The following is an 11,353-nucleotide window of genomic DNA, read 5'->3' on the forward strand; positions in this document are numbered from 1 at the left end:
ACTGTAACTGTTCCTTTCCAACAGGGTGCTGCTGGTCAACCTGGTGCTAAAGGAGAGAGAGGAACCAAAGGACCCAAGGGTGAAAATGGCCCTGTTGGCCCCACAGGCCCCGTTGGAGCTGCTGGCCCAGCTGTAAGTTGAATTCACTGATGGTCAACACAGCCTGTGCAGTCACCCATGAAATCTTATAACTCAACATAAATCAATCAAGTGCCTGCTATACATCAGGGAACATATCAGATAGAAGACAATTTTAAAATAAGAGTTAACATTTGCATACCACTTTACACATTATAATAGTTTCATAAATATTGTTTTATCTCACTTCTTTGATTACCCATAAAGGTGGTAATACTGAAGTAAGGACATTTATTTTATATAACACAGATAATCGTTTTACATTTCTAGATTTGATTCTAATAGACATGGGAATGATCCATTTGAAGAAAAGAGTAACATTTATAAAGATTGTTTTCTGATTTGACCATCTTTTTTTGTTTCCATTTAGGGTCCAAATGGTCCCCCTGGTCCTGCTGGAAGTCGTGGTGATGGAGGCCCCCCTGTGAGTATTTACAGTGTATTCTGATAATTTTTCTTTCTTCAGAATCTATTAGGGACAACTTGAAAGTTTGGAAATTTTTGGTAATTTGGCCTATAATGAGAGTCTTGAGAGTCAGGCTAACTATTTAAAGAAATTCTGATAATGAAGTTAAGATCAGATTCATGGAACGTTAACTTAATCCCAGTTGGAACTCAGTTGAGGTAGTGATAAACAAAGTTAACCCCAAGTAGTTTAACTGTGAAATGGGTAAAATATTTCTTTGGTACCTTTTATCCTTTTGTTGATGCCCCCCTTCTTCTGCCTGATTAGGTCCCTTCCCTTGGTGTCCAGTGCTATCACACTGACTTCCTAGAGACCCAAAGCTCCCCAGCAATCAACTCCTGACTTCTTCCTCCTCTCATTGGACAGCAATTAATACCCTTGGTCTTTTATTATACCTTCTTCTGTAAACAAAATTACTTACTCAGTGTCCATTCCCTTAGCACCCAGCCAGGTGGTTAAGAGTTATTAATATATACAGATCATATATAGTAATAGTATAGTGTCTTGTCTTCTTGCTTTTACAACCATCAGGCAATATGTTAGCATTTCAGAAAAGAACTATCAGAGCCTTAATGCAAAATATAGGCATTGCAACTGGGAGCATGCTGGTCAGGAAGATGTGTAGAGATGGAGGGTCTTCGGGGTCCTGGTTAAATAATACCCTACCTGAGGCTGTCACTGCCTACTCTTTGGTCCATCCTTGGTCACAGGTACTGAGGATTTTCCAAGGGAGAAATTTCCATCTTACCCAAATTCCTGGAGTTGGTGCTGACTGTGGAATTTTTATGTGCTTGGTTCTTAGGGTGTTACTGGTTTCCCTGGTGCTGCTGGACGGACTGGTCCTCCTGGACCCTCTGTAAGTAAATCACTTCAAAATGTGTCTTCATTTATTTACTCTAGCCAAAATCCCTAGCCTCTAGTAGGAAACTGGTAAGAAACTCCCTATGAAAAACATGCTACTAATATTTTGCTATTACTTTCCTAATCTGAAATCAGTTTTTCTGAATCATTAAGGCAAAATCATCAGAAATTATATTAGAAATATCAGTTTAAGAGGCTTTTATTCATGTGAACATAAGTCCCCTTGTCCCCTTTTAGGGGCATGGTCTCTTTGTTAAAAATAAAAAACAGAACAGTTTTAGTCACATATCAGATATTTCTATATCTAATTACCCTTTATGGCCAACATTCTGCCTCCGTTGTTAAAGTATAATTGTTCCTGAATTTAAAGGTGGTTTGGCCTCTAATTTAATTCTGATTCAGACTCTCCTGTCAGGACTCAAGAGAATTTAATTAATTACAAAGGATTAAGTCTTCTGGTTAAGGTTTCAGGGAAAAAAAATAGTGAAGATGTTGATTTCTTGGAATCCTTTCACAGGTTCGTAACAGAAAAATCTTCATTCCCTGTAGGCATTTAATTAAACCTAGTTGAGAGCATATGTGATTCCTCAATTATGAGCAAAATGCCTGTATTGGCTTTCTTCAAAAAGAAACAAGCAGAGTCCTCCAAAACCCAAATTCCCATTCATTTACAGCTAGCTCTTATAACTCGACATAGTGCTGATTCCAGTACGCCAGGTGGCTGGTGGCACAGCACTGCTTTTCCTCACAGACACTTGCCATAGCTTCTGCCTCGGTTGTTCACTTTATTACAGCCCCAGGAGAGGAAGAGGAAAGTTGCTTCTTTCTACAAGAAAGATTGTTAAAACTTCTAAACATTTCTCCAAAATGACCAGGATATTATTTTGTTGCCTCAAGTTGTTTGCATCTTAATATTTAGAACCTCAGCTTCTCTCTCCCATTCCGTGATGATTAACAGAAAGTAAATGACCTCATGTATTTGCTCACAGGGTATCACTGGCCCCCCTGGTCCCACTGGTCCTGCTGGTAAAGAAGGACTTCGTGGGCCTCGTGGTGACCAAGGTCCAGTTGGTCGAACTGGAGAAACAGGTGCTTCTGGCCCTCCTGGCTTTGCTGGTGAGAAGGGTCCCTCTGGAGAGCCTGGTACTGCTGTAAGTTATTTCAAACTCCTCTTTCTTAATACCTTGTGTTGAATTAATATAAATCCCTTATACAAATCTTCAGGTGGCATATATTTGTTGATGAGTATTGCGGGCTCTCAAGTAGAGCTCAGGTGAACCAGGAAATCTATCCAACAGATATTGAGGTGTCATGGCTTCAGCAGATGCTCAGAAGGCACTAGATGGAGATGACAATAAGTGAGGGAACTCACTGTTTTATCAGTACAGCCCTTTAAGCTGTTGTGAGGGTACCTCACTGGTACTGGGATTAGAACAGCATCCCATTGCTGTGGTCACTCTACTGTAAATTAATCAATATAAGTAAGCTACCAATTTTTTAAACATGCAATGTGCAGTATTATTGCTACTCTGACATGTGACTTTACTAGACCTGGTGCAGTTAGAGGCCAAGGTCAAAATTTGCTTCCCAGCATAAATTCTGTAAGAACTCTATTCCCTCACTCCAAGATGGCTTCATTAATCCCAACCACATATTTTTAAATGTTGTTCCATTGGTCTCAAGGAGGAACCAGGTACAAAGAAATAAACATGCCAAGATGTAAACTCATTGTCTTCACTAGAGAAAAGATAGCCAAAGATATGTTCTACTAATAGGAGGTCATTAGCCTTTTTCTAAACTGAGGATAAACTCATTCTCAGAAGCCTCAAGCCAACCTGTGTTATCTCCTAGGGTCTTACAGTAATACTCAGTATTTTTACTGTTGTTTAGGGATCTCCTGGCACCCCAGGTCCTCAAGGTCTTCTTGGTGCTCCTGGTTTTCTGGGTCTCCCAGGCTCTAGAGGTGAACGTGGTCTACCAGGTGTTGCTGGATCTGTGGTGAGTGTTTGACACCATTCTTATTCTCATTAACATAAGAAAAGATTTAAAAGCTGCCACTTCAACTGTGACAGATTGATCACTGAATAACTCCACTTAAGATTTTTTTATTCATGGCATTTTCTTTATACAGATCACATGTCACTTATCTAAGAAGCTTTAATACCACCTTACTTAGACACATGCTATAAAGACACAGCTTAACATTATGCAGAACAATTTTTGTTCTTTTTACATGCTTAAAAACGATATAAGCTCTAATTGCATTTACTCCTCTGCAGTATGAAATGCTAGCATCATTTATCCTGTAGGAAGAATGAAACTCTAGAAGTTCTGAATCATTCCATTAAACCTAATACATGACAGCAACTAGGAACCATCTAATCTCCATAAACTCTCTCAACTTTATGAATTCATTTTATTTGGAAAATCAGATGACACTAGACTCACCTTGTACAGAGCAACATTCCAAAAGTACATAAAGCTGACCATCTAAGTGTGTAGGAGGAAGGCAAAGATGACACTAATGACACTTCTTACCATTATGTGGCCCACTCACTTTCAATCTGCCTTCTCGCTTAAAACTGGAATCCCCTGGCTAACATTGTTTTGGGAGAATGAGAGTGGCACTCAATCCAATGAGAGGAATGTTGTCTTCTCTGCCTCTTTAGGGTGAACCTGGCCCTCTCGGCATTTCAGGCCCAGCTGGGGCCCGTGGTCCCCCTGGTGCTGTGGGTAATCCTGGCGTCAATGGTGCTCCTGGTGAAGCTGGTCGTGATGTGAGTCCAACATTTGGTTTGTAAAATATAACCTAGCAGTACTTCCTTGTGTGTAACTTTGTATCCTGAGCTGAGGTCTACATGTACTCACCACTCCCAGCATTGACAATCCTAAAAATAACTTGGGCTGGGGAATGAGTCTTTAAGTAGCATACTTCAAGTTGGCCAAAATATTAAAAAAACCAATTCTATAAAAATCTAGGTTGGCAAGTTCTTGTTCCTATTTTTAACAGCCTGAAAGGGGGTTCTCCATTGGGCACTGGGAGTAATGAAGGCAGACAGCTGAACTGTAGGGGCCAGTGGGCTACAGAGCCTCCCTAAGCACCTTAATTGGCATGGTGTCTTCACAGGGCAACCCTGGGAGTGATGGTCCTCCAGGCCGCGATGGTCAAGCTGGACACAAGGTCAGTACACCTCATCGTTGTTCTCTAACTTAAAAGGGACTAAACTACAGGCCAGATTGATGCTAAGCTTCATTTCTCTACCTTTGGCAGGGAGATCGTGGCTACCCTGGTAACGCTGGTCCCACTGGTACTGCGGGTGCACCTGGTCCTCAAGGCCCTGTGGGTCCCACTGGCAAACATGGAAACCGCGGTGAAGCTGTAAGTTTAGAAACACCAGTCCCTTAATGCTGTCATCCTCAGCAGGCTTTACCTCTGACCTCCCCACACTTGGGAACTGTGGTGGCCTAGGGAGGAGGATCTTGGGCTTGGCTGATAAATTGTGTTTTTCTTTTCTAATTCACAGGGTCCTTCTGGTCCCACTGGTCTGGCCGGTGCTGTTGGTCCAAGAGGTCCCAGTGTACGTACATGGTGAAAATTTCTGTACAGCAGTTAGGGAGCATCAGTCCACACTGTCCATTAAGAAGATAAATAATACATAGACTGGATTTTATATATATTTTTAAATTTAGTCCATGTGGAGAGTTGCTACAAATACCTTTTAATCTCTTATACTTCAAATCTATTCTTATTTGTATTAAATTATCACAACGCTTAGCCACTTTACAGACAGTTCAACTATAAAGCAGGTTAAGAGTTGGGAGTAGCACCCACATGGCTTTTAGACCTTTGCATGTCTTGAATTATCTTTGTAAACAGATTGAACAATATTTGTGGAGAAGTGAGTGTCATCTTTTAAAGGTAAATGTCCTATCTGTCCTTCTTTTTCTTTATAGGGCCCACAAGGTATTCGAGGTGATAAGGGAGAGCCTGGTGATAAGGGGCCCAGAGGTCTTCCTGGCTTAAAGGGACACAATGGATTGCAGGGTCTTCCTGGTTTTGCTGTAAGTACAATGTGGACATCCAGCATGTACACAGATCTTAAAGTCCTTCAACTCAGAATGAACTTCCTCACAATTTCACTGGTATTGTTCTAAAATGTCCTACATCATATTCACTTCCCGTTCTCTAACTCCGTAGCTCAGAGGTAATGCTATTTCATCCCAACATGAAAAGGTGAGGGTTAGGGGAGATAGAAATATACATATATTAAAATCTCCTGGCAACAATGTCCTTCATCCCCACTTAAAATAAATATAATTAGAGGAATGACTAATATTGCACTTCTGAAATGGCTTGTAGAAAAAAATAATTGAATATAATAGACATAATGAAAGAAAAGAGCCCCATTTTACATTTTCAATTTTCTCAATCCAGAGTCCATTGAAACTAAAGTTTTCCATTCAGTTTTTTGAAATCTATGTATCGACACATGTTCTGAAAGTGTGATTTTCCTATTCTCTCTTTAAAGGGTCATCATGGCGATCAAGGTTCTCCTGGCACTGTGGGTCCTGCTGGTCCTAGGGTAGGTCAACTAAGAGACGTTTATCTCTGAAAGGAGCCTATGGCAGGCAGTGAGCCCCAGACCTCTTCTCCCTTGTGGGGTTTTCACTGGCTCACACAGACTTGGTGTCCTTCTTCCCTAGGGCCCTGCTGGTCCTTCTGGCCCTTCTGGCAAGGATGGTCGCACTGGACATCCTGGTGCAGTCGGACCTGCTGGCATTCGTGGCTCTCAGGGTAGCCAAGGTCCTGCTGTAAGTATGATTTAGGGAAATAATAAAGGGCATCACTGACCTAAGGGAATATCTTCTTTAGACTAAACCAAGACAATTATAACAACACATTAAAGTAATCCCCCACTTCTGTATGTTTTCTAAAATATATAAAAATTGTCTGTATGTAATGAGCTCTATAAGCCCATCCCTGCAAGTATGCCTGGGAGCAAGTTGTTATTTACATGAACTTGATTCTTTTTTACTTATTAGAACATGCTTTTGTGTGAATCTCGACGGAAAACCTGCTCTCGTTCTCTCTCACTGTAACCAAATACAAAGCCTCCTCTTTCTTATTTACACTTTGCAGGGCCCTCCTGGTCCTCCTGGCCCTCCTGGCCCTCCTGGCCAAAGTGGTGGTGGTTATGACTTCGGTTTTGAAGGAGACTTCTACAGGGCTGACCAGCCTCGCTCACCACCATCTCTCAGACCCAAGGATTATGAAGTTGATGCTACTCTGAAATCTCTCAACAACCAGATTGAGACTCTTCTTACTCCAGAAGGCTCTAAGAAGAACCCAGCTCGCACATGCCGTGACTTGAGACTCAGCCACCCAGAATGGAGCAGTGGTAGGTTGAGATGTCCAACCAGAATGACCCTTCTCACAAGTTAGGCTTTTCAAAATCAGTCCCCACTGATATTTAGAGTAAAAAGGTATTTGGGTAAAAACTGCATTATGTGAAATCATACCCACTTAATAAAACATTTTCTTCTCCCAACCAGCACCCATTTTCAAGATTGTCTTGATATCTGTTTTTGCCCTTTTCATGGTAATATGTACCCTGATTTGATTTTCATGGAGAGGAGAGGAGGAACTGTCTAATTTAGAAAATAGCCACCCTCTTCCTGTTAAGGTGGAGTAGACAATATAACAGTACAATCAAAAATGTTACTTATGGGAATCAGAATCTTTGACTAGTAATTGTTAGAACCTATGTGCCGCTCAATGAGAGGTTTTATGATCTGGGTCTTGTTTTTTTTAAAAGGTTACTACTGGATTGACCCTAACCAAGGATGTACTATGGATGCTATCAAAGTATACTGTGATTTCTCTACTGGCGAAACCTGCATCCGGGCTCAGCCTGAAAACATCCCAGTCAAGAACTGGTACAGAAGTTCCAAGGCCAAGAAGCACGTCTGGGTAGGAGAAACTATCAATGGTGGTACCCAGGTAAGGAATCCTACAAACATTCCTTCTCCTACTAAATAATATCTTGTTAGGATTATTTGTTTTTTAATTATCTACATTTTAGCCCTTTACCAAAATGGGCTTTTTAAAAGAACCTGCTGTGTTCTTGGGTTTGGTTATATCCTAGATTGCACGTTAAAGATGGATTGATTAGACATATCCATACAATTCAAAAGTAATTATTCAAATGTGACTTAATTGATAATCACTGGAGAAACTGACTAATGTCATTTAGTGTGAAGGAGTACTGGCCAGCATGTAGTCCAGTACTCATGCCACATGTATTTTCAAGATATGAGCTTTTCTGAATTTCTAATTAAAAGTTTTCATCAACTTTATTGGTGGGAATTACAGAAAACTAAAGGGGTCTGAATCTCTATATCCTTGCTCTCTTATTTTTTTTTTTTTTTTTTTTTAATAGCTACTTTATTTATTTATTTATTTTATTTTTTGGCTGTGTTGGGTCTTTGGTTCGTGCGAGGGCTTTCTCTAGTTGCGGCAAGTGGGGGCCACTCTTCATCGCGGTGCGGGGACCGCTCTTCATCGCGGTGCGCGGGCCCCTCACCACCGCGGCCCCTCCCGCTGCGGGGCACAGGCTCCAGACGCGCAGGCTCAGCAGTTGTGGCTCACGGACCCAGTCGCTCCGCGGCATGTGGGATCCTCCCAGACCAGGGCTCGAACCCGTGTCCCCTGCACCAGCAGGCAGACTCTCAACCACTGCGCCACCAGGGAAGCCCCCTTGCTCTCTTATTTTAAAAAAGAAACACATATACGTGTGTGTGTGTGTGTGTGTGTGTGTGTGTGTATTTGTATATATATATATCTGGGCTTTATCTGAAACAGGTCCCTTTTTGAGATGACTTGCCTCAGCCTGGTAGTTCTTATGTTCCTTCTAGGTAGCTTATATTTCAAAGACAAGTGAATTGAGTTTCCTTTAAAAGTACAAGTTCAGATCTGAGTCCATTTTTCCTCTCTATACCAGACTGTTTTTTATTTGACTCTTAGTATCTGAGTCCTTCTTCATTTAACTGGAATGCCCATCTTATTCTCTGTAGTTTGAATATAATGTTGAAGGAGTAACCACCAAGGAAATGGCTACCCAACTTGCCTTCATGCGCCTGCTGGCCAACCATGCCTCTCAAAACATCACCTACCATTGCAAGAACAGCATTGCATACATGGATGAGGAGACTGGCAACCTGAAAAAGGCTGTCATTCTGCAAGGATCCAATGATGTTGAACTTGTTGCCGAGGGCAACAGCAGATTCACTTACACTGTTCTTGTAGATGGCTGCTCTGTAAGTAATAGTGAAATATGGGAATAACATTTATTTGGGAAGTGGGATAGTGGAGCATAGACCATTAAATGAACAGATGAATGAGAGACCTAACTTATTTGATTTTTCTTTCATAAATGTATTTGTTTAAATTCAGATGGTAAATTCAGAATATTCTTATCAGATCTTGCCTTCTGAAATTTTCTGAAATACTGAAATATATACTCTGTTCCACGTATTAGTTATTTGTCTTTTAACATGAGTTTCTTAAATGACGATGTATACCCATAACTTAAAATTACTTGAGGTTAAAAGGGCCCAAACTGTAATTTATAGTTATATGTATTTTATTTTACTTATTAGTATGGCCTACATTTAATTTTTCTTTATGCTTTCTCTATAATATACTATAAATTGAAGAAAATTTAAATTCACTAATAGTAGTACTGCATAGCCACCCTACCACACACATCCTGAAAAGATAATGTAGAAATAAACCACTTGGAATATGCATTGGAATTTTTTTTTATAAAATTAGACTGGTAGGAAACCTCTCCCTGTAAAGACAGCCCTGATGCTACCGTTTCAAAGATAAACTTGTTGATCTGAGACACACATCTTCAGAAGGACATGAGCCAAAAAGTGGTTATTATAATATCTAGTATATAATATTATATAACATAATTATATATAAATATTATCTAATATATAATTATATATAAATATATGTTCTATATAATTATATATTATATAATACAATTGTATGCAATATATAATTATATAATATTATACAAGATGATTAGGTTCCGTAATAGTGCTGCTTTATGTATATTTTTCTTCTCTTTTTAAACAGAAAAAGATAAATGAATGGAGAAAGACAATCATTGAATATAAAACAAATAAGCCATCTCGCCTGCCCATCCTTGATATTGCACCTTTGGACATCGGTGGCGCTGACCAAGAAATCAGATTGAACATTGGCCCAGTCTGTTTCAAATAAATGAACTCAACCTAAATTAAAGAAAAAGGAAATCTGAAAAATTTCTCTCTTGGCCATTTCTTTTTCTTCTTTCTTAACTGAAAGCTGAATCCTTCCATTCCTTCTGCACATCTACTTGCTTAAATTGTGGGCAAAAGAGAAGAAGAAGGATTGATCAGAGCATTGTGCAATACGATTTAATTAATTCCCTTTCCCTTTCCCCCTCTCCAAAAGATTTGGAATTTTTTTTTCAACACTCTTAAACTTGTTGTGGAAAATGTCAACCTTTGTAAGAAAACCAAAATAAAAATTGAAAAATAAAAACCATGAACATTTGCACCACTTGTGGCTTTTGAATATCTTCCACAGAGGGAAGTTTAAAACCCAAACTTCCAAAGGTGTAAACTACCTCAAAACACTTTCCTGTGAGTGTGATCCACACCATTAGGTGCTGACCTAGACAGAGTTGAGCTGAGGTATCTGTTTTTTGTCCAGAATACAAAGGTGCTAACTAATAGTATTTCAGATACTTGAAGAATGTTGATGGTGCTAGGAGAATTTGAGAAGAAATACTCCTGTGTTGAGTTGTATTGTGTATTTTTTTTCATTTGATTTAACATCAGTACTTTACATCTTATTCCCGAATAAAAGTAAGTGGATCGTTTGCCCAACATTGTCCTCTTCTTTAAATTCAGCATTTGTTCTTTGCCAGTCTCATTTTCATCCTCTCCCGTGGTTCCAAAGAAGCCTTGTTTCTCGGACAAGCAGAAAAATTAAATTGTACCTATTTTGTATATGTGAGATGTTTAAATAAATTGTGCAAAAAATGAAATAAAGCATGTTTGGTTTTCCAAAGAAAATATTGAGTAGAATTCCTTGCTTCCATGCTCTTTGCAGTATAAATATGGATTATAGCATCTCTAACCAGCCATTAGACCGAGTATTTCTCATTAGATAGGAACTATGCAAAAAGGGCAGTTTGGTATGGTAGAAAGAGCAGAGAACAAGGACCCTGGAGATCTGAGCTCCAATTCTGGCTCAGCTCCTTCTGGCTAAATGACCTTGAGCGCTTTACCTTTCTGAGTTTCAGTTTATCTATAACACGGGGAAGATTCCTTCTCTGGACTGTTAAACATTTGCCCTACTCAAAATACATAATACCTAAGCAACATGGCAATTGTTGACCTAAGTTTATTCTAAGTAGAGATCCATAGAACTTTTTGGTTCATTATCCATTAAGCACTTTGAAACAGTGGCTGAAAGTTGGTCTATGCACAATTAATACTATTAACTAAAACAGTTTCAAATATTCAGTAAAAATGCCATACACTTAAATCTGATGCAACTGAGTACAATGCCTGTTAAGAGGTAATGTGTGTGCTGTCAATCAGCACAGACAGTTGTGGATAATAGTACCATGAACACCTACCTGCCAAATCAAGTTCATTTTCCTCCCCTGCACCTTTCAATGACATCTTTAATACACTTAAACATAGTAATGTGTCAAGTAAAATGTTAAGATTCATTTAGAGCTTATTTCCTGTTGCAGAACATAATTGTGATTGTAATATTTGCCTCCTGTTACAAGTCATCTCGAGATTCAATTAGTTTTT

The 11,353-nt window shown here is 39.5% G+C and overlaps 1 protein-coding gene across 1 annotated transcript in view; it reads left to right on the plus strand.

Annotated features, from left to right (window-relative positions):
- Window positions 1–10,082, plus strand: part of COL1A2 (collagen type I alpha 2 chain) — a 35,811-nt gene extending 25,729 nt beyond the window's left edge. The window contains exons 37-52 of the mRNA XM_036862852.1: window positions 25–132; window positions 509–562; window positions 1,407–1,460; window positions 2,455–2,616; window positions 3,356–3,463; window positions 4,135–4,242; window positions 4,593–4,646; window positions 4,737–4,844; window positions 4,990–5,043; window positions 5,420–5,527; window positions 5,995–6,048; window positions 6,170–6,277; window positions 6,606–6,864; window positions 7,282–7,466; window positions 8,540–8,782; window positions 9,615–10,082. Of these exons, the coding sequence (XP_036718747.1) occupies window positions 25–132; window positions 509–562; window positions 1,407–1,460; window positions 2,455–2,616; window positions 3,356–3,463; window positions 4,135–4,242; window positions 4,593–4,646; window positions 4,737–4,844; window positions 4,990–5,043; window positions 5,420–5,527; window positions 5,995–6,048; window positions 6,170–6,277; window positions 6,606–6,864; window positions 7,282–7,466; window positions 8,540–8,782; window positions 9,615–9,761 (1,914 nt within the window). The 3' untranslated portion in view covers window positions 9,762–10,082. The remainder of the gene's footprint in view (window positions 1–24; window positions 133–508; window positions 563–1,406; window positions 1,461–2,454; window positions 2,617–3,355; window positions 3,464–4,134; window positions 4,243–4,592; window positions 4,647–4,736; window positions 4,845–4,989; window positions 5,044–5,419; window positions 5,528–5,994; window positions 6,049–6,169; window positions 6,278–6,605; window positions 6,865–7,281; window positions 7,467–8,539; window positions 8,783–9,614) is intronic.
- Window positions 10,083–11,353: the final 1,271 nt, after the last annotated feature.

This window comes from Balaenoptera musculus, chromosome 9 (genome assembly GCF_009873245.2).
Source record: "Balaenoptera musculus isolate JJ_BM4_2016_0621 chromosome 9, mBalMus1.pri.v3, whole genome shotgun sequence".
Taxonomy (NCBI): domain Eukaryota; kingdom Metazoa; phylum Chordata; class Mammalia; order Artiodactyla; family Balaenopteridae; genus Balaenoptera; species Balaenoptera musculus.